The following is a 24327-nucleotide window of genomic DNA, read 5'->3' on the forward strand; positions in this document are numbered from 1 at the left end:
GCACGGGGGCATTGTCATGCTGAACCAGGAAAGGGCCTTCCCCAAACTCTTGTCACAAAGTTGGTAGCACAGTATTGTCTAGAATGTAATTGTATGCCGTAGACTTAAGAGGCCTAGCCCGAACCATGAAAAACAGCCCCAGACCATTATTCCTCCTCCACCAAATTTTACAGTTGCCACTATGCATTGGAGCAGGTAGCGTTCTCCTGGCATCCGCCAAACCCAGATTCATCCGTCGGACTGCCAGATGGTGAAGTGTGATTCATTACTCCAGAGAACATGTTTCCAACGCTCCAGAATTCAATGGTGGCAATCTTTACACCATTCCAGATGATGCTTGGCATCGGTGATCTTAGGCTTGTGAGTGGCTGCTCGGCCATGGAAAACCATTTCATGAAGTCCCCAACAAACAGTTATTGTGCTGACGTTGCTTCCAGAAGCGCTACGTGCTTCAGCACTCGGCGGTCCCGTTCTGTGAGCTCTTCAGTAAGGCAATTCTACTGACAATGTTTGTCTGTGGAGATTGCATGGCAATTTTATACACCGGTCAGCAACAGGTGTGGCTGAAGTAGCCAAATCCACTAATTTGAAGGGGTGTCCACATTATTTTTTATATATTGTGTAGTTACTCTATCATTACTAAGTATCTGTGTAACTTACTCTGAAATCTTTACATAGTGGCGCAGCCAAGCCGACAAGGTAGTGCAACGCCCCTCTTATTTGGGGAGACACCCTGCATAGCGACCATATCTTGGTTTTAAAAGGGAATTTCACCCTGAATCTCCCACGGAATATAGTCACTACTATATTAACAACATTACATTTTTGCAGTGATGTAAAGTACTTAAGTAAAAATACTTGAAAGTACTACTTAAGTAGTTTTTTTTTTAGGTATCTGTACTTTACTATTTATATTTTTGACAACTTTATACTTTTACTTTAATACATTCCTAATGAAAGTGATGTAGTCCATACATTTTCTCTGAAACCCAAAAGTACTCCTTACATTTTGAAAATGGTATAATTCACACACTTATCAAGAGAACATCCCTACTGCCTCTTATCTGGCAGACTCACTAAACACATGTTTAATTTATAAATTCTCTCTGAGGGTGAGAGCGTTCCCCTGGCTATCCGTGAAACTATAAAATGGTGCCATTTCAAGGAATTTGAAATTATTTATACTTTTATTTTTGATACTTTTGTATATTTTAGCAATTACATTTACTTTTGATACTTATTATATATATATATTTAAAACCAAATACTTTTACACTTTTACTCAAGTAGGATTTTACTGGGTGACTCACTTTAACTTGAGTCATTTTCTATTAAGGTATCTTTACTTTTACTCAAGTATGAAATTGGGTACTTTTCCTACCACTGCGTTTGTCATAAACGTTATAAACATTATCCAAACCACAAGCTAGAACGAGCACCTTTTCATTTGACATATTTTCATTGGAAAGTCTCGACTTCCTGTGTATTCGTCTGCTCATAGTGAGTCACAAAGTCAGGCATTCATGCAGCCACCGCCCCACTACGTAGGAGGGGCGTCCCCACAAACTTGCCTGGTGGTGTTGTTTACCAACAAGCACTAATATCAGAACTTCTCAAGGCACATATTTTTTTATGGTCTGTTTTTCACTCACTTTTGTCATCAAGCGCGAAAATGTGTTATCTTTCATAGTTTCTACCTACCAGAGATTTACTGTGTCAGTTCGTATATTTAGCAACGAATCAGCTGATTCGGAACATCACTGAAAGACTCTTCCGAACAAGGACAACCATATACATACCCACAAAAACGTAGGTTGGGAAATACTGAGATAGAGACTAAGCGAAATGCCACATCAATACACCGAAAGTCGTCATTCGGTGTGTCGTTCAGTGTGCGAGTCAATACAAATCACAGAAAACCTTTGTCACCTCAATAAAAGTTAACCAAAACAATATTGTGCTAGTTAGGTTGTAATCGTTTTGCTGCAGGCTACACGCATTATCGTGATGAAACGGTGAAATTATATCCAATGTTATGTAGCATGTTGGACAGAAAACGGAATACTGTGGCCCTATGTGTAATAGTATAATAGCAACATAGGCTAACACACATAAGTGTTATACTAGCCCATTTCATTACATCCATAATATTATACTCATAAAGAGATGACATAGCTGCATATCTTTTGCACGTTTCTCCTTTTCTTCTTTCCTCTTTTTCCTAAACTGGGTACCTGATGGCTTAGACCTTTTCTTATTCATTTGTGTTGATTTGGCACTCGAGCATCAATACATTACCCATCCCCCAACACTGTCAACCAAGTCAAGACTAAACCAATTCACCTTGGTGGTGTGCAAACTGGTTTTATATTATTCTTAACGATTTTGCACACACCAGAAAAAAATGCAACAATATGTCTGTGAAACTAATATTCACAGTATTATGAATGAATTGTGGTTTGTTTGGTAGCATTTCGTAGTGTGACTAATTTTACTAATTGCATTAGTACTGAACAAAGTTAGAGGTGCGCTATTTGATAGATTCCCCCGCTCCCCCTGACTCGGGCTTCCAGTGGGGAGACCTGAGGTCAACCTACCCCAGCCCCCCTCCCCATCTCATACTTCTGAATGGGAGACCATCCCAGGCAGTAGCCTGCCTAGCTCAAAAACTAGAATCAGGGCGCCCACTCCGACAAGGTTAATTGACCCACAGTCCCACACGGTGACATGATATCATTGACGTGACGTGCAAATGAGCGATAGAAAACAAATCACGCAAATGTCACCATTACAAAATAAATTGTGCGGTCGCCCTGTGCCCACGTCGCCTGTTCCTAAATCCGCCACTGCCTACTAGAATAGTCCCAGTAAGCAGAAAAAATTACGCTGAAAAGACGTCTAAAATATGTATTTTTCCAGACGTTGAAGTTCGATTTAGGTTCTGAATGAAAGGTGAAAATATGTATTTTCCGGACATTGAAATCAGGTAAATGTTAATTTCTCAATGAAAGTTGAAAATATGTCATTTATAGGTATCTATGTTTGGGCCAAATCAAGGCTGGTCCAGACTGGACCAAATCTGAAGCAAACATAGACATATTTTTATTTATTTTTTAAACCTTACACTTTTACTCAAGTATAATTTTACTGGGTTACTCTTATTTGAGACATTTTCTATTAAGGTATCTTTACTTTTACTCGAGTATGATAGTTGGGTACTTTTTCCACCACTGGAAATTGAGTAACGGTGCATATGTATGCTCCCAATGCAATTATGCAGCAATTATGAAGTCCAGTCTGTCTAATACAGCGGTCTCCAAACTTTTCTAGAATGAGATACTTAAAGATATTTTTTTTTACATGTTGTGAGCTACAAAACTAGCTTTCAAATAGGCACATTATTCTCTTCCCTGTAACTCTTCCCCAGGTACTTAGTGTACAATAGAAAGTCGTGCACTATATTTTCTGGCAATATACCTGGTAGAATAATGGTTAAACCAACTCAGAGGATCCATGTCAATGCTTAAATCTGAATACCTTTTTCAGGGATGGGGGGGATGAAATATATATATATATATATATATATATATATATATATATATATATATATATATATATATATATATATATATATATATATATTGTATAATTCCCCTTTAATTGGGAATCTAGCTAGTGAGGAATGTGCTATCTAATGTGTTGATAGCAGCAGTAGTACAGAACCATTGCTCATTTAATGGCTAAATTAGCAAATGACAAATAATATATAAAAAATAACATACTTACTCATGATATACACTACTTCTGCCATGTAAGCCTACTTTGTAGTCAACGTTTAATTGAGAAGGTTTCGGGGAAAGTATTTCTGTCATCCCTCAAGATGGTTATCACATCAATTGGCGACACACAGTGATAGACAAATTGAGGCCCCTGATCTAATATATCCACAGTGGATTTCGACTGTTTATATTTATTGTAAATATAAATCATAATTGTATTTTATTTTTAAGTTATGTAACACCATTACAACCCTGTTTAGCATGTTTTAGTCAAAATATGGCATTATTCCACTCTTTGGATTAGTTTACATGGGGAACTTTTATTTTGAAGGCCAACCGCAAATTCCACTATTCTCACGAGCTACAAAACCGCCGCCAACCAGGAAATTCGCGAAATAAACGTTCATTTGCTGTTGCGAAACAGGCAGACAGAGCTGTCAGTTGAAGAAGTCGTAGCTAGACTACTTGTACAATAAGGTAAGACTATGAGTTTTCCTAATACTATAACTGATCATTATTGGACATTGTTATAGAAGAAAATGCGATGTACGCAAACACAGTAGCTAGCTAACGTTAATTAGCCATGCTAGCTAGCTCGCAGTCTCCAGTACCAGCTAGCTAACTTAGTTGTGCCTGTATTTTATTGTGAACACAGTGTGATTACGTCAAGTGGATATTGAGAAATTCATCCGTATAAGAGGGGATCAAACTTTACAGTACAGATTATCAAGCAAACCAATTCAGGAGATTGTGTGCTGCTGCTCGTTACAGGAAACGAAGACATCATGCAGCCCTCTAAAGACGTCTGTTGGTTCTTGACAATATGGATGGTCCACCTTGCCCTCATGGTTCTCACTGTTCAAGGTAGGGTCATCTACAAGCAGAACTCTATTTCTATGACTGCATGTTTTCATCCATTGGTTTGAAGCGTGTACCACATAGTTTCTAAACCCAGGGGCGCAACACTCCGAGACTTCCGGGAACGCTTTTCATATAGACCAGGGTTTGAGAATAGTTGGGGAATACCAACATTAATTTCATATTGACCCCCATTGTAAAATCGTCACCTTGGTCGTCATCGATTATTTTTGTTATACAGAAATAGCACAACATACCGATAGGCTGCAGTGTTGTTCAGGAGGAGTACATGAAGCCAGGTCAAAAATCCCAACCGATGGTTTGCAATGCTTCCATGCAGGGAAATAGAGCCAATGAAAAGACCCGAGGTAAAGTTCGTTTTATATTCGGACATTCAACATACATTAGCCAAAAGCCATTTAAAATTGTAAAAATCAATAACTAATTCATTGATTGTCACAAACATAAAAATAGACATGGTTTATTCTATAAATGACTTTTTACAACCTGTTTTGAATACAAATTCCAGTTTTGATCTGTTGGAAATGTAAATCTTTAAAATGCAATTTAAAGCTGTATAAAACATTAACTAATTCACCGTTTGTCACAAACATCAAACTATGTATGATTTATTCTATAAAGGTTTAGCATACTTTTACAACCTTTGTTTTGTGTAAACATTTCAGTTTTTGATAGAGGGCATGTAGTCCGTCTAGAGGGCATGTGGTCAAAGTTCTAAGAAGTCTGTTATACCCTATTAGAAGGGGCCTGGCATAAAATGTGCATCTTAAGTCAAATTAGATTTGGGGTCACTTAGAAATGTCCTTGTTTGTGAAAGAAAAGCAAAAACATTGTCCCTTAAAATAACATCAAATTGATCAGTAATACAGTGTAGACATTGTTAATGTTGTAAATGACTATTGTAGCTGGATAAAGCTGAGTTTTAATGGAATGTCTACATAGGTGTACAGAGGCCCATTATCAGCAACCATCACTCCTGTGTTCCAATGGCATGTTGTTAGCTAACCCGAGTTTACCATTTTAAAAGGCTCATTGATCATGAGAAAACCCTTTGCAATTATGTTAGCACAGTTAAACTGTTCTGATTTTAAAGAAGCAATAAAACTGGCCTTTAGACTAGTATCTGGAGCGTCAGCGTTTGTGGGTTCGATTACAGGCTCAAAATGGCCAGAAACGAAGCACTTCTTCTGAAACTCGTCAGTCTATTCTTGTTCTGAGAAATGAAGGCTATTCCATGCGAGAAATTGCCAAGAAACTGAAGATCTCGTACACACCGTGTACTACTCCCTCACAGAACAGCGCAAACTGACCCAAAAAATAAATCTACTGGCCCAAATCAGCACTACATAATTCAGCAGGGAGGTGTGCAACTACCATACATTTATACCCATTATACTAGTGGGTATCCCTTTCAATTCACATTCCTTGCAGAAATAACTATTTGCAAACCTTTTAAAACATCCAGAAAGACAGTGGTCTTAGAAAGGTATTTATACTTTTAAAAGACATACTTTATGTGGATGAAATAATTCTGCCAGCTTTTTAATGTCCTAGTTTTATATTTTTTTCTTTACCTCCAACTCTAAATATCCAAGTGAGCCCTTGGGGATCAGATTTACCATTATACCCATTGATCAAATGTATAACAGACAGACACTGCTCAAAAGGAGTTGTCTGTGATATGTAGACTCGCCACTTTACTAGGTTCACCACCCTATTCACGATAATAAATTGCACCTACATACACCAAGTCCCGTGGTCTTGGCTTGCTAGACACTAAAGCATGCAGAGAAGTATTCAGGTATTATGTTACTGTTTGTTAGAACTGTAGAATGTGCAAAATGACAGCACAGTCTGATGGTCTTTTGTAACTCAGAAAACCTGTTCGCCGGGGTTGGAGTAGCCAGGAGGAAGGCATGGCCAGCCGTTGAGAAATGCTTATTGAAATTTTCGATTATCATGGATTTATCAGTTGTGGCCGTGTTACCTAGCCTCAGTGCAGTGGGCAGCTGGGAGGAGTTGCTCTTGTTCTCCATGGACTTTAGTGTCCCAAAACTTTTTGCAGTTAGAGTTACAGGATGTGAATTTCTGCTTGAAAAAGCTAGCCTTTGCTTTCCTCACTGACTGCGTGTATTGGTTCCTGACTTCCCTGAACAGTTGCATATCGCGGGGACTATTCGACGCTATTGGCGGACTGCCACAGAATGTGCATATTTTCACATTTCTGTGAAATCACTGAATTAGTTATTGATATTTTTTCTGTCTTTAAATGCAATATTTGAGATTTTATGTATTTATCAAAACTGGAATTTCTACTCTAAGCAAAGGTTGTAAAAGTACACTAGACATTTATAGAATAAATCATACCTAGTTTGATTATGTCAGTGAAAACGCTATTGATTTATACTGTTTTAAATGGCATTTTATAGATGCCATAGTTATGTATTTCTATCAAGTCAACTGGAATTTCTACAAAAAAAATGTAAAACTATGCTAGACATTTATAGAATGTCATATCTGGTTTGATTTTGTGACAAACGGTGAATTAGTTATTGATTTTCAAATGGCTTTTGGAGAAGATCCGTTGAATGTCCGAATGTGCAATTTATAAAACCAACTTTACCTCTGTGTGAAAAGAAGCCTGTGGCTTCAGGCTATTTGGAGTGGGAAATGTGGGGACGCTGTGTTCAAGTAGAATACACAAACAGTGCAAATCCCCATTACCCCCCCCCCCGCCCCCCCCCAATCTACACACAGTACCCCATAATGTATTTAAAAATATATATTTAACCTTTAACTACGCAAGTCAGTTAAGAAAAAAACTCGTATTTACAATAAAAAAAATATATATAAAAAAAAATATTTAACCTTTAACCAGGTAGGCAAGTTGAGAACAAGTTCTCATGTACAATTGCGACCTGCCAAGATGAAGCAAAACAGTTCGACATACAACAACAGAGTTACACATGGAGTAAATCAAACATACAGTAGAAAAATAAGTCTGTATACAATGTGAGCAAATGAGGTGAGAAGGGAGGTAAAGGCAAAAAAAAGGCCATGGTGGCGAAGTAAATACAATATAGCAAGTAAAACACTGGAATGGTAGATTTGCAGTGGAAATAATGGGGTGCAAAGGAGCTAAATAAATAAATACAGTAGGGGGAGAGGTAGTTGTTTGTGCAAAATTATAGATGAGCTATGTGCAGTAATCTGTGAGCTGCTCTCACAAATGGTGCGTAAAGCTAGTGAGGGAGATAAGTGTTTCCAGTTTCAGAGATTTTTGTAGTTCGTTCCAGTCATTGGCAGCAGAGAACTGGAAAGAGAGCTGGCCAAAGGAAGAATTGGTTTTGGGGGGTGACCAGAGAGATATACCTGCTGGAGCACGTGCTACAGGTGGGTGCTGCCACGGTGACCAGCGAGCTGAGATAAGGGGTGGCTTTACCTAGCAGGGTCTTGTAGATGACCTGGAGCCAGTAGGTTTGGCGACGAGTATGAAGCGAGGGCCAGCCAACGAGACCATACAGGTCGCAGTGGTGGGTAGTATATGGGGCTTTGGTGACAAAACGGATGGCACTGTGATAGACTGCATCCAATTTATTGAGTAGGGTATTGGAGGCTATTTTGTAAATGACATCGCCGAAGTCAAGGATTGGTAGACTGGTCAGTTTTAGAAGGGTGTGTTTGGCAGCATGAGTGAAGAATGCTTTGTTGCGAAATAGGAAGCCAATTCTAGATTTAACTTTGGATTGGAGATGTTTGATGTGAGTCTGGAAGGAGAGCTTACAGTCTAACCAGGCACCTAGGTTTTTGTAGTTGTCCACATATTCTAAGTCAGAACCGTCCAGAGTAGTGATGTTGGACGGGCGGGCAGATGCAGGCAGCGATCGGTTGAAGAGCATGTATTTAGTTTGACTTGTATTTAAGAGCAATTGGAGGCCATGGAATGAGTGTTGTATGGCATTGAAGCTCGTTTGGTGGTTTGTTAACAGTGTCCAAAGAAGGATAATATACAGAATGGTATCGTCTGCGTAGAGGTGGATCAGCAGCAAGAGCGACATCATTGTTGTTAGAGAAATTAAATTCCTATATGTTTAATACCCAATTAAATTAATACTCAGCCCATTTCTAAGGATTTGTAAGAAACTTATTTGCATAAAATGGGCGGAGACCAGTCTCAAAATCAAGCACTAGCGTTTATTCTCGAGAGTACTAAACATGATACATTTTACAACCGGTTATAAACTGAAAATGACATCATTAGGTTTCGAACTGTCCCATCTCTCTGCCACTGCGGTACAATGGCAGTATAGTTCTTAAGCCTTCCTACATCGTCTCCCACCAATTTAGATAATTTATGACCAAGCCAAGGTCTTCCTGTGTAGATAAGCATTCTAGCAATGTCTGACGATAAGTTCATTAGTTTCTACCAAGGAACAGACAGTCATTGTTCTAATTCTTGATTACAATTACACACATGATATTCAGTACTAGGAATCAAAGAAAATTCATACATCTATACAGTAACATAATAGTATTCTGATTAGTCAGTCCTGATTGAAATGTATACATAATTGGTCATTATTGATAAAAAAAAAAATCCCTTATGTTTACAGAGAAGTCGGTCCAATAGAGACTGCCAGAGGCCTGGACAACAGGCCCTCTGATTTGACACACTGAACTCTATCAGAGAAGTAGTTGGTGAACCAGGCGAGGCAATCATTTGAGAAACCAAGGCTATCGAGTCTGCCGATGAGGATGTGGTGATTGACAGAGTCGAAAGCCTTGGCCAGATCAATGAATACGGCTGCACAGTATTGTTTCTTATCTATGGCGGTTAAGATATCGTTGAGGAACCTTGAGCGTGGCTGAGGTGCACCCATGACCATCTCTGAAACCAGATTGCATAGCGGAGAAGGTATGGTGGGATTCAAAATGGTAGGTAATCTGTTTGTTGACTTGGCTTTTGAAGACCTTGGAAAGGCAGGGTAGAATAGATATAGGTCTGTAGCAGTTTGGGTCAAGAGTCCCCCCTTTGAAGAGGGGGATGACCACAGCTGCTTTCTAATCTTTGGGAATCTCAGACGACAGGAGAGGTTGAACAGGCTAGTAATAGGGGTTGCAACAATTTCGGCAGATAATTTTAGAAAGAAAGTGTCCAGATTGTTTAGCCCGGCTGATTTGTAGGGGTCCAGATTTTGCAGCTCTTTTAGAACATCAGCTGACTGGATTTGGGAGAAGGATAAATGGGGAAGGCTTGGGCGAGTTGCTGTGGGCTGTGCAGTGCTGTTGACCGGGGTAGGGGTAGCCAGGTGGAAAGCATGGCCAGCCGTAGAAAAATGCTTATTGAAATTCTCAATTATAGTGGATTTATCGGTGGTGACAGTGTTTCCTATCCTCAGTGCAGTGGGCAGCTGGGTGGCGTTCTTATTCTCCATGGACTTTTACTGAGGAGTGGCTTCCGTCTGGCCACTACCATAAATGCCTGATTGGTGGAGTGCTGCAGAGATTGTTGTCCATCCTGCATCTGTGCACAAACTCAATTTAACCTTGCACTATTTCTAAACAATGTCAACTTTGGCAAAGTCTATGAAACTTAGTACATTGTGTTCGTAACTGATTATAGTTTTGGTAACATAAAAATGTATTGATCAGATGTTTCATTGATGAGAAAATGTGCAGAATGTCAGCCCAGTTTCACTCCTGGCTTTCTGTCCGACTCCCACACGCTACCACAAGAACTGGTCCCGAACCCAACCACAGTCCTGCAATGTTATTTTAGGTGTACAGTACCAGTCAAGTTTTAGAACACCTACCCATTCAATGGTTTTTCTTTATTTGTATTATTTTCCACATTGTAAATTAATAGTGAAGACATCAAAACTATGAAATAACACATATGGAATCATGTAACCAAATGTTTTAAATAAAAATATATTTTATATTCTTCAAATAGCCACCCTTTGCCTTGATGACAGCTTTGCACACTCTTGGCATTCTCTCAACCAGCTTCATGGGGTAGTCACCTGAAATGCATTTCAATTAACAGGTGTGTCTTGTTCATTTTGTGAAATGTATTTTCTTAATGCATTTGAGCCAATCAGTTGTGTTGTGACAAGGTAGGGGTGGTATACAGAAGATGGCCCTATTTGCTAAAAGACCAAGTCCATGTTATGGCAAGAACAGCTCCGATAAGCAAAGAGAAATGACAGTCCATCATTACTTTAAAACATTAAGGTCAGTCCATCTGCAAAATGTCAAGAACTTTGAAAGTTTCTTCAAGTGCAGTCGTAAAAACCATCAATTGCTATGATGAAACTGGCTCTCATGAGGACCGCCACAGGAAAGGAAGACCCAGAGTTACCTCTGCTACAGAGGTTAAGTTCATTAGTTACCAGCCTCAAATTGCAGCCCAAATAAATGCTTCAGAGTTCAAGTAACAGACACATCTGAACATCAACTGTTCAGAGGAGACTGCGTGAATCAGTCCTTCATGGTCGAATTGCTGCAAAGAAACCACTGTTAAAGGACACCAACAGGACAATGACCCACAACACACCTCCTGGCCGTATAAGGGTTATTTGACCTTTTGACCAAGGAGAGTGATGGAGACCGTATCAGATGACCTGGCCTCAACCCAATGGAGATGGTTTGGGATGAGTTGGACTGCAGAGTGAAGGAAAAGCAGCCAACAAGTGCTCAGCATATGTGGGAACTCCTTCAAGACTGTTGGAAAAGCATTCCAGGTGAAGCTTGTTGAGAGGATGCCAAGTGGGTGCAAAGCTGTCATCAAGGCAAAGAGTGGCTACTTTGAAGAATATAAAATATATATTTTTTAATAAAATTAAACTTTCTTCTTTCGCATAATCAAGTGGCCTATTTTAGGACGCAAATATGGGTATTCAGACACAGCCGGTGTCTACTGGTGTCCTAGCTAGCTTCTTCTGCAGGGTTTATCAGTGGTTGGCATCCAACGTTATGTACTGGAGCACCCCCAATAGAAGCATAAGGAGGAGTTCCGTACAGAGATGCCCACATGCAGGAACGCCCTTACTTACGAGCCGCAATTACGCCCTTCTCGACCGGGTTAGAAATTTGGCAAGTCTGAAGTGAAACATTCGAAAGGCAACCTAGATTCAAGCCAATGTCTTTTATATAGCTGAGCCTGTCATTAACTACAACCGTGTGAAAGTGACACTGACACGTAAAATTTTTGTTAAGAACAACTTTATATGGAATAGCAGTGCCTTTTCATTTGACGGCCTGCACTGGTAGACCTGACGAGGCGTTTCTTCGCGTGAGCGATGCTAGCTAACGTTGCCATGACATTGCTTAATTTTAAAAAAAAAATTTTAACCTTTTTATTTAACTAGGCAAGTCAGTTAACAATTTACAATGACGGACGACGCTGGGCCAATTGTGCGCCGCCTTATGGAACTCCCAATCCCGGCCAGTTGTGATGCAGCCTGGATATCTTCATACTGTCTTTGCTTATACCGTCTATGGTTTGAATCATTGTCTCACGTCAGATTGCGTGACAGCCGTCTGCACTGATAGTGTACTGAAATTCTATCCAATAACACAAATTAGTTTTCGTTATAGTTAATTTTCTGATTAGTGTGCCGAATTCTGCAGCACAGATAACGGTTCTAGCTGCGACGTCATCGCGTTGGCCAAACGTTACAAAGCAGTGAGACAGTGCCAGTTGTCAGTCAGATGCATGATGATTTCTAAGAACAGTCCCGTATCTTTAGTGGCATACAACTTCATCAACAAGCTGGCAAACTAGCTACCGTAATGGCCATTCAAACAAGCTAGCACAAGGCTGCTAGCTGGGGCAAGAGGAGCTGATCAAGCATGTCTTTCTGTAGGAGCCAGCAAAGAGAGAAATTCTGGTCTACTTAACGGGGTGGGTCTCCTATAGACACCAATGCAATAGTAACTGAGTCTGATCTACTTAGTTCATTTGCCTTTAATTGAACCAGAAAAAAACAGTGGGGTGTCTCGCTTCCACTTCCGTCTCTGGTAACCAGTGTGTTATATCTGCGTGATTTTCAAAACTAAGAACTAGTGTTTGGAAAATGAGCAAAATCTCAACATTTTTGACTTGGAAACCCACTGTAAAAAAATGAGCTCAGAGCTTCCTACTTGGAATAATCAACCAATAGGAAGGAAGCTCTACGCAAAACACGTACGTAAATGTTAACCCTTCGAGTGTATGAGTTGTCTTGAAAGCACCATGAGTTCCACGTTTAGTTAGACACATGGCTCCTGGCAACTGCGTGTCGGGTTAGAATGACCCCATCTGACATGAGACAATGTGGGTTTTGAAGGTGTTGTCTCCAGTATTTGTCCACCTTGGTCATTCAATTTTGTCTCCTTTGTTTTCAGGTCAAGAGTGCTCCAAACCCATACTGTTAGAAGGGTCAAACATGGTTTTTACATCAACTCAAGAGACATTTGGAGATGGAACAAAAGCAAGTTTTGAGTGTTCAACTGGATATGCCAGTGCTGGAGGGTCTCGATCAGTCATCTGTACTGCTGGCGTGTGGAGTACAGTGACACTGACATGCGAATGTAATTCCAATAATTTTATTTTTTATTGTGCTAAAAAGTTAGGCCATATTCCTGTAAATGTTTTTAGTTCTAAAAATAAATAGTCGCCCACTCTATATAAGCTCCCAGTAATTTATTGGGTAAACCACCAATGTTTCAGTATCACTGTGCCTTCTTCAGGGTAAACAACGCATAGCTGAACACCGCAGCTCAATCAGGTGCAAGAACACTGACTACCCAGTAGCCGCTCACTTTGTTTGAGCTAACCATCCTATTTCTTCCCTCAAATACAAAAGAGGTATCGAGCATGTTCCCCTACCAAGGAGAGGAGATAACATTGAGACCCTACTACTACAGAGGAAAGGCCTACTGGATCTCCTATACAAAAAATACTAGTGGTCTGAATGTTGACTTGGACCTCGGGCCCTTTTTAATAAACAAGTCCCCCTTTTTTTATGACCAGGTCTGCTAAATGAACGTATTCTTTCCACAGCTTATCAGCGTGCACCCAAGATGTTCCCTGGTAGAGATGCTTATTATGCATTGCGTTTGAACCAAAGGATTGCATGTGACTAAGATTAAATTAATTGGAAACAATTAAATCTATATATGAAATAGTAAAATGCATTTTCATGTTAATACTATGTACAATATCTAATCATGTTGTAATATGATGAAAACAATAGCCTACTATATTTAACATGTTGTAAACTATTGTCTTTTAACAGTAACTTTTTCATCCTCAGCACCCTAATTACTATGACATACCCCTCACTAGTCATTGGTTGCATTAATTGCACTGGCTGTTTATATAACCTGTTCAAGCATTCATGACATTACCCTGAAGAAGGCACAGTGATCTAGAAATGTCGGTTTACCCAATATATTGCTGGGAGCTTGTGTATACAGTGTGCAACTATTTTATTTATTTTTATAGCCTATAGTTTACTCGCCGTTAGTCCGCACCTCCTAACTCTTTTGGGTATGCACCAGCTCATGCTTTTCACTAAACAGTTTTTACCCACCCACTCACAACTTGATATATTCATTGCCCATTCATAAAACTCACTGAAAAAGTAGGCTAACCTGGAATCTGGACCTGTTTTCTTTCAACATTCCACTCCTTGCCACTCCATGTCATGTTTGGCATATGACACAGAGTGGCAAGGAGTGGAATGTCGGCACAAAACAGGTCAGGCTAGCCTACATTTGCTCCGTACATGACTCTTTTTCTTTATGGTTGTTTCAGTAAGGTCTTGTGGCTCACCAGGAGAAGTGATGAACGGCCGATATAATCTCTCAGGGGTTCTGTTTGGCGCCAGGGCTGTTGCTTTCTGTGACACTGGGTCAGTGCAAGGCTATTTGCCTCATATCTCTCTCTGTCTCTGTCTCTGTGTCTCTCTCTCTCTCTGTCTCTCATAGGGCTGAACCATAGAGAGAGCACTCATCTTTGTATCTGTGCCATTATAGCATCTGTGACCACTACGTTTTAAAGTTGTCCATTTTTATTCTTCTTCACTGGGCTCCCAACTCATAGGAATCCCCACCCAGTTGGCTATTTTAAAATGCTGGAAGCCCTTATTGGCAATGTCCATGATGAGTCTGTCTTCATGGGCTGAACTGAGTTCTTTAACATGCCAACTGTCCATTTGTAGGCCTAATTTTATGATTTCCAGATTGGCCCTAATCAAACTTCCCCTCCCTAAAAGCTGAAGGAAATGTTTAATGTTTATCCTATGATCTTCCTTTACTATCTTGCTTAAGGTCAGAGCCGTCTCTGTTGTAACCCTTGTTATCCTTAAAGCAATACTCCAAATACTGTCTAATCTTTCTCTTTTTCAGCTATTTGCTTGTGGGCAGCGGTGTAAGGAACTGTATGGTCGAAGGCTGGGATGGCAGAGTTCCTGTATGTGAAGGTTAGTCAAGTGAAAATAACTATCTTGAAACAGTTCTATGCTTGTGCCAAGATCAAAACTGTTCATAACTGCTGTTGTGTTCTACTCTGCAGTGGTGAAGTGTGGAAAGCCCCCCACCATTGTCAACGGTGGACTTGTTATCCCACCTGATGAAGTGTACCACTATAGAAGTGTTGTGGAATATAGCTGTGAGAAGGAATTCACTCTGGTTGGAACTAAATCCATAGTCTGTGAAAAGGAAGGAGAATTCCAGCCAGCTCCACCGGAGTGTAAAAGTACGTTGAAAGCTTGCCTTTTTCCCCCCTTCTGTTTTAAACAGTCATAATTATTGTTGTTGACAAGACATAGAACTGTTCGTATGAACCTGTTCACACTGATAAGATTAACCCACCGTTCCTAGGCCGTCATTGAAAATAAGAATGTGTTATTAGTTAGCCTAGTTTTATAAAGATTAAATAAAGGTGTTAAAAATAAATAAATAAAAAAGATTTAAAAAAAGATTAGAAATATCACAGTATCTAGCCTGATAATACAGATGTATATGAGACAGCCTAAGGAGCGGTCTGAACAGTGGACACCCTAATGCAGGGCTGCCCAACCCTCTTCCTGGAGCTCTACAGTCCTGTGGGTTTTCAGTCCAACCCTAATTTAACACACCCGATTCTACTTCTTAGCTGCGCAACAAGATCTTAACTAGCTGAATCAGATATGCTAAATTAGGGTTGGACTGAAGACCTACTGGACAGTAGATCTCCAGGAAGAGTTATGTGCAGCCCTGCCCTAATGTGTACTATACACTTAAAACCATGATGCAACATTGAGCCCAGGGGAAATTAGTTAAAAAAATATAGCCTATTTTATTGAAAAGATTAGTTGCATGATATACATAAATAGGTGGTTATAACAACATTGTGTTTATATTGCTTCAAGTAGCCTAAAACCAACAAATAAGAGACTTGGGCCACCTTTACTTCACAACCATAGAGAATAAACATCTCTTTTGTTTACATCTGCAGTGGTTTCATGTCCTGCTCCTGTTGTTGAGAATGGCGTTAGGATTGAAGGTCGTCTGCCCCCCTACAAGCACAAGTCTTTTGTGACGTATAAGTGCAACAATGGATATGAGATGATTGGAGAGGCCAGTCTGACATGTGAAATAGAAGGCTGGTCAGCTCCTACTCCCACATGCAAAGGTAAGACTTGTTTCAGTGTGTTACTTAACATACTTTATCCTGTATTTTGGATCAGATATTTTGTGTGTCATTTGGTATTTAGTGCCAGATGACCAATGTGTCAGCAAACTGACTTTCTGAATTGAATTGATATCATATAAACATATAGAGAATATTTTGATATGACAATATGGTATGTGGAGGGATAACAACAGTACATTGATGTGACAGACTGGACAAGAATAGTTATTGGCCTAATTGCATTGCATGCCTTTATAGCCCTTCCGACGACAACAAAGCCCCCTACTACTACTACTACTACTACTACTACCACTACTACCACTGCTACTACCACAACAGCTACTACCACTGCTTCAAAGAAAACCACAAACCAAGGTACAGTCCATTTTGATACTGCTTGGCACAATCCTAATCTAATTTTACAGTGAGCTACAAAAGTATTGGGATAGTGAACATTTTTGTTGTTTTGGATTTGAAATGATACAATGTCATAGAAATGAATGGTAAATAATGTATTGTGTCATTTCGGAGTCACTTTTATTATAAATAAGAATGTTTTTTTAGTTTTACCCCTTTTTCTCCCCAATTTCGTGGTATCCAATTGTTGTCTCATCGCTACAACTCCTGTACGGGCTCGGGAGAGACGACGGTTGAAAGTCATGCGTCCTCCGATACACAAGCCGCGCTGCTTCTTAACACGGCGCGCATCCAACCCGGAAGCCAGCCGCACCAATGTGTCGGAGGAAACACCGTGCACCTGGCAACTTTGGTTAGCGCGCACTGCGCCCGGCCCGCCACGGGTATCCCTGGTGCGCGATGAGACAAGGACATCCCTACCGGCCAAGCCCTCCCTAACCCGGACGACGCTAGGCCAATTGTGCGTCGCCCCACGGACTCGCGGCCGGTTACGACAGAGCCTGGGCGCGAACTCAGTCTCTGATGGCACAGCTGGCGCTGCAGTACAGCGCCCTTAACCACTACGCCACCCGGGAGGCCAAGAATATGTTTTTAAACACGTTTACATTAATGTGGATGCTACCTTGATTATATGGATAATCCTGAATGAATTGTGAAGAATGATACAATAACGGGAGGTTAGCACTGTGCGTCTTAATTGTTTCACTCGTCATTATTCACGATTCATTCAGGATTTTCCGTAGTCATGGTAGCATCCACATGAATGTAGAAACACTCCCTTTTGACAAAATCGCAATAATATTTTTGCACTAGTTGGCTGAACCTGCACGAAAACTCCTTCATAGCTTGTTTTCCATCTTTTTAAATGGGAGCAAATTTGTTTTCAGCACTTTGATTTGACTGATCAACATTCGTTTTCTCATGGCTCTGGCGTCCCTCTGCAATATGTTTGGGACATTGAATCGTAATAAAATCACAGTATCTAATCGCAAGACGTATGGAATCTTGAGAATCGCAATACATATCATATCGCCACCTAAGTATTGCAATATCGTATCGTGAGGTTGTTGACAATTCCCAGCCTCTCTCTGTCACACACACACACACACACACAAACTTGTCATAACACTAGAAGTACAATATTGTCTGACGCTGAGAACTAACTTAGTGAAAGATGTCCTCATTAGTGGCTTTCCCGCCTTCCATGTATACAGTACCAGTCTAAAGTTTGGACATACCTACTCATTCCAGGGTTCTTTATTATTTTCTATATTGTAGAATAATAGGGAAGGTATCAAAACTATGAAATAACACATGGAATCATGTAGTAACCAAAAAAGTGTTAAACAAATATTTTTGATGACAGCTTGGCACACTCTTGGCATTCTCTCAACCAGCGTTCTCCTGGCATCCACCAAACCCAAATTTGTCTGTTGGACTGGCAGGTGGTAAAGTGTGATTCAACACTCCAGAGAACGCGTTTCCACTTCTCCAGAGTTCAATGGCGGTGAGCTTTACACAAATCCAGCCGATGCTTGTCGATTTTAGGCTTGTGAGCGGCTGCTTGGCCATGGAAACCCAGTTCATGAAGCTCCCGACAAACAATTATTGTGCTGACGTTGCTTCCAGTGGCAGTTTGGAACTCGGTAGTGAGTGTTGCAACCGAGGACAGATGGTTTTACGCGCTTCAGCACTCGGAGGTCCCGTTCTGTGAGCTTGTGTGGCCTACCACTTTGCGTGTTGTTGCTCCTAGACGTTCCCACTTCACAATAACAGCACTTACAGTTGAATGGGGCAGCTCTATCAGGGCAGAGATTTGACAAACTGCTTTGTTGGAAAGGTGGCATCCTATGACTGTGCCACGTTGAAGGTCACTGAGCTCTTCAGTTAGGCCATTCTTCTGTGTGTGTGGACCAGAAGTCCCCACAAGAATAGTAAACCAAAAATGTTTTGACCAACTGGGGACAGTTGGTTCCCAAAAGGTCAAATGCTATTTGTAGGTGGTTTAGGGTTAGGATTAGGATTAGGAGATAGGGTTAAGGGTACAGGTTGGGGAAAATAGGATTTTGAATGGGACTGAATTGTATATCCCCACAAGGTTGGCTGTGCAAGACTGTGTGTGCGTGCTCGCCAGGACTAGACATGAGTGCTGCAGCTCTGTGGTAAAACATGATTATTTACTAGCATAACAACTGCCACCGTTAATGCAGTAAAGGTTGGATGGACATTTTTTTTTTTTTGCTTGTTACAACACTAAAATCAGCTTTCAAACAAGTTCTACTCAATGGCCGAGTCTACCAGCATCAATGGAGCATTCACGACCCATCCCCAGTCCATGTAGTGGGCGGGGATACCTGGCCGTACTTCTGAGTATGAACCTCAACTGTCGCAACATGAATGGAAATGGGTGTAGGTGAAAGCTGGTGGCGTTGATATTTGGCAGTCTCTGCCACGTACACAGGCTTGCAGTGCATAGCCTCCAGATTGCGAGCCTGAAAACTAGGGCAAAGCAGTTGGCTAGGTACTGCTCTGTTTCAGCTGTCGTGGGAAGCCCAGCAGTTTGGAGGAGGAGGTGCTTTTCCTGTACCCTTGAGTGCCATGCATACAGGGACCTTTTGAAGTGTTTGGATCCTTTTTTTTGTACATTTGATTGTTGGATTCAAATAAAGTATTTGTGTGTGTGTGTGTGTGTGTGCGCAAACCTTAATATCTCTTCTTTGTGTTACAGATCGCCTACCTGGTCCCCCTGATGCCAAAAGTAAGCGGTCACCCAGTTTTTACCTATTGATGTTACAACAGTTAGCTCTCATCCGTACATGTTGTACAGTGTATGATGTTACAACAGTTAGCTCTCATCCGTACATGTTACAACAGTTAGCTCTCATCTGTACATGTTACAACAGTTAGCTCTCATCTGTACATGTTACAACAGTTAGCTCTCATCTGTACATGTTACAACAGTTAGCTCTCATCTGTACATGTTACAACAGTTAGCTCTCATCTGTACATGTTACAACAGTTAGCTCTCATCCGTACATGTTACAACAGTTAGCTCTCATCCGTACATGTTACAACAGTTAGCTCTCATCTGTACATGTTACAACAGTTAGCTCTCATCTGTACATGTTACAACAGTTAGCTCTCATCTGTACATGTTACAACAGTTAGCTCTCATCTGTACATGTTACAACAGTTAGCTCTCATCCGTACATGTTACAACAGTTAGCTCTCATCTGTACATGTTACAACAGTTAGCTCTCATCTGTACATGTTACAACAGTTAGCTCTCATCTGTACATGTTACAACAGTGTATGATCTCTTTGATGGTTCAAGCAGTGTTTAGGCTATTTAGTGATGATTCATCTTCACTGCAAATTCATGATGGCATCTTCCTTCCCTCGTTTGTTTGTTTCTCTTACAGACCACACTTGCATCATATTAGGGAGTGTCCTAGCTGTACTTGGTAAGTTGCAATGGATAATGACAGTAACAGTGCAACATGGTGACCTGTTAAATCAAGTCATACCATCTTCTCCAAAACAAGTTCCAAGAATTGTATTATATTCCATCTTATGAAGACGAACGGGATAAGCAGTATTTTTGGTTTTATGTTGGAACATTTTAAAATCTAGTCATCGTGCAACAATGTTGACTCGATCATTTATTTTCTAGCATATGCTCACCAATGTATTTTTATTACCTAGGTAGTATTCTGTTCAAGCCTTTTCTTGCAGGACAGACATTAAGTTATTTGTAATACATTTCTATTGTTACTGGTATACAAACCTATAACAATACCCCGTTCTGTTGTCATCCCATTATTTATTAATGTGGTTCACAGTAAGGAGAAGGAATGTTGTGGTTTTAAAATCTATACAAGTACAAATGAAGTACTTCATATGTTAAACAAAATAATACCTTATAAACGTCTCCTTTTTCTTTCTAGTCGTTGGTTCTATTATAGTATTTATAATCTACAAATATAAAGCACGGTAAGAAATTCTTATTTCATTAACTAACATCCAATTCAAGGCTTGTTTCCTGTCATGGCTCCTCCCTCTTTTCTTTGCGCTCACTAAAACAACTGTTGTTCAGTTTCGTGTGTTCTTTTGAGTTCTTGCTGCTGTTATAGCCATCTATGCTGCTTCAGCTAAATGCTGCATGCTTTATATTTGCAAAGCTTTCTGGTGTTTAACATCAATATACACACACCAGCCACAGTAGTGGAGCTGCAAAGTAAACGCAATGGCCATTTTGTCCCAGAAGTCTTCTAGTGTTCTTAAACATTGAGCTAGTTGGTGTGTCTGTCGTTGAAGAGGTCCAGAGGGGTTGTCACACACATGGCAGGCAAGGGTGGCAGATTGACGAGACCAATGGGTTTGGCCTAGTCTGGTATCCATAACATTCTACTCCTTACCACTCTGTGCCATATAGCAAACCGTTTGGCATAGGACATGTGGCAAGGAGTGGCTTGTCTGCACAAAACACGTCTGAGTTCCACGCTAGGTTTGGCCTCCTGGTCACCCAGAAATACAGACATGGTGACCAGTGCTCGACTTTTGTGTTACAGCTCTCGAGTTGGATACTCAGGAAATGTGGCCACTAGTAACTCTGAAGACAGAGAGTTGTAGCACCCTTGGCCACGGTAAGAAGATGGACTTCTGAGCTCACCGTTTTTATTTAATTTTCTTTAATAAGAAGTCGGCGTTCCAATTCATCCCAAAGGTGTTCGATGGGGTTGAAGTCAGGGCTCTGTGCAGGCCAGTCAAGTTCTTCCACACCGATCTCAACAAGCCATTTCTGTATGGACCTCGCTTTGTATTAAAATAAGATGGAATAAAAAAATATGGGTGATGTGATTGAGTATGATTTAGCAGTGAAATGCTAAATGTTTTTATTTTGATGGGTGTGCATCACTGAGCTCTTCAGTAAGGACATTGTACTACCAATGTTTGTCTATGGAGATTGCATGATTGTGTGCTCGATTTTATACACCTGTCCGCAACGGGTGTGGCTGAAATAGCCAAATCCTCTAATTTGAAGGGGTGTCCACATACTTTTCAATATATATTGTATGTGTCAAAGTCCAACAGATTTATCCCGTTTTATGTTCCACAGGTCCACCCATCCACACAGAGAATGTGTGGAAATAAATGTAAAATGTATTTTCTGGGGTTGTCTTAACTGTATTTTTTTGTTTTCTTTTTCAGTACCAAGTCTTCTGATTTGCTTTAGTCTCCTGTTGCATCCTTGAGAAGGGAGTCACAGTGAACATGCTGCTGTGATTTAATGCACTACCCTCCTGCTTATGAATGTAGCAGCCCCTCCCAAACACCGGTTTCATATCCTTTCAAAGGAAGTTCTATTATGTGATTGTTTAGAAACCTCATGATGAAGAATGAATTGGTTCACTCTCATTTGGAAGCTTGTGCTTAATGAGTGACCTAACCTGATTATTCAAAAACTATTTGTTTCCAGTGTACTTCACAAATATCTCTTTATCTAAGCCTGCTTTATCTCATTGCCAACATTCTTAGTTACAATTCTCCCCTTTAGGGCAACCCTGCATCACAAAGCCAGTTTTGCCCCCTTTGAAATAAAGAATTTGAAGGAAATCATATTTATTAAAATGTCCAACAAGATTCCCCTGTGTATTTATTTGGATAGTGAAGCTAAAACTTGGCTCTGTACTGAAAAACAGCTTGTATCTTTAAGGCTATCAGACGATCAGCCAACAACCATCTCCTGTAGTTGGAGTAGTAAGTAGTACTCCTGGAGTAAGTAAGAGACAAAGAAAGCTCACACACCTCATACACATAGTCACCATACTCACATATATACACATACATACCAGTGGAGCCTCCTCAGAGGAGGAAGGGGAGGACCATCCTTAGTGAATGTATTCTTTTTCAAATAGAGACATTAGAGGTTATCCTCTTTAGATAAAACTATACTAAATATGTTCACGTCATGCAATGATTTATATACACACAGTTTTGCACTGAAGGTCTACAGAAGCCGCAACAACAATGGTGTAGCCTGAGGACAACTACTTTCTGTCCTCTGGGTACATTGACTTCAATTATGATATGACGCTTTGCCTGGTTGTGATCGCTGATGTCCACATGTGAAGGTGAGAGGAGGAGCGTGCGTAGATGCGAGATGATGATGATAATAAAAGGGTTCGTGCTGTTTGTATGTGGCGGCTATGAAAATGAACTGTTTGCGTGTGATCAGGTCTATTCCGACAATTCTGTTTAAAAAAAACTCTAAGACTGAAGCAAACTGAACAAAGTGGGAATAAACATACCTGAATTTGTTCAATATAAACTATTTTGCAACTGTTGGACTAATGATCACATCCTAGATCAGCTAGATGCAGGCAAGAGTGTGCAAAGCGGTATTGAATGTGTCAAGGTCTGTCACCTTGATTACTCTAATTTCTCTTGACCCGTGCGCCTACTTTGTAAACTTACATTCATAGGCTAGGTTGTAGCAACCTCATGATGGGTATAGGGGAAAATTGAGAATCATGTTGTAGCCTAAACCTATCGCTGTCACATTGAACTAGGTGAATGGAATATGAATTAGTCATCCAATATGCTGTAATAGAAATAATGACATGCTCGCACATAAAAAAATACAATTATAATTCTTCCCTCATCTTAAATGGCACAGACCACCACTGATATACATACACACACACACAGCCAACGCTGCTGTCCCATGTATATAGAGACATTAAACACTGGACCATTTCTTTTATACTGTTTTCACCCTGTGTGTTCATATACTGTATTCTTCACATTGCTCATTCTAATAGATCTACTACTGTGCGTTGCATTTTTGCTACACTGTTTTGCACACCGCCTGTATTTATCAACTGATTTCTTGACATAGTTCACTGTAATAAATCTACTGCTCTACATATTCTTAGTGTGTGTGTATATATATATATATATATATATATATATATTGGTTTATATACACAGATTGAATTTGGATTACTGATTAGTGTTATTTGGGTTGTTAACTGGATTCATCCTGTCATTTGTGATTTCTTGTTTCAAATTTGTTCTTATTTGTGTACTTGCTTGACATTTTTTACAGCACTGTTAGGAGCCAGTAACACAAGCATTTCGATGTACCTGCGATAACATCTGCTAAACTGTGTATGCGACCAATAAACTTGGATTTGATCTTTCTAGTCCCCCCATTTCAAGGTGTCATAAGTATTTGGACAAATTAATTTGTGTGTTAAAGATATGCTCCGGAACTTTGGCGACTAAGTATTTTTTTAACTTCCTGCTTTGGACTGGATGTGTCGACGTGTAGTTCATACATGCATAATCTATGAGCAGAATTACTGTTTTACCTCAATTATCCAAGAAATCCCTAGTTTTGAAAGCAACAGTTTTTCTGGAAGATGTGCATTTTCCTCCACGTGAGCCAGCCCCCTACCAATTCAAGTTCAACCAATGAGCTTCAGCCCCTCGCCATATCAGTGACCGCTAGCAAGATGCACATGATGCACCCACAGCAGAGCAAGAGAGAGCAATGATGTGGTGTACAAATGTGTCATTTTCAGG

General features: G+C 40.3%; 1 protein-coding gene across 5 annotated transcripts; it reads left to right on the forward strand.

Annotated features, from left to right (window-relative positions):
* Positions 1-3891: 3891 nt before the first annotated feature.
* On the forward strand, positions 3892-23954 carry c4bp (C4b-binding protein alpha chain). Of its 5 annotated transcripts, XM_021564396.3 has the most exons (13): positions 4107-4256; positions 4551-4643; positions 13047-13232; positions 14461-14557; positions 15054-15127; positions 15220-15402; positions 16144-16320; positions 16579-16695; positions 19466-19495; positions 20160-20201; positions 20685-20730; positions 21309-21383; positions 21949-23954. In XM_021564396.3, the coding sequence occupies exons 2-12, from the start codon at positions 4565-4567 to the stop codon at positions 21367-21369; spliced, it is 1092 nt and encodes a 363-aa protein (XP_021420071.3). In that variant the 5' UTR covers positions 4107-4256; positions 4551-4564; the 3' UTR covers positions 21370-21383; positions 21949-23954.
* The last annotated feature ends 373 nt before the right edge of the window (positions 23955-24327 follow it).

The sequence above is a fragment of the Oncorhynchus mykiss genome, chromosome 16 (genome assembly GCF_057628025.1).
Source record: "Oncorhynchus mykiss isolate SJ-2025 chromosome 16, ASM5762802v1, whole genome shotgun sequence".
Lineage (NCBI taxonomy): Eukaryota > Metazoa > Chordata > Actinopteri > Salmoniformes > Salmonidae > Oncorhynchus > Oncorhynchus mykiss.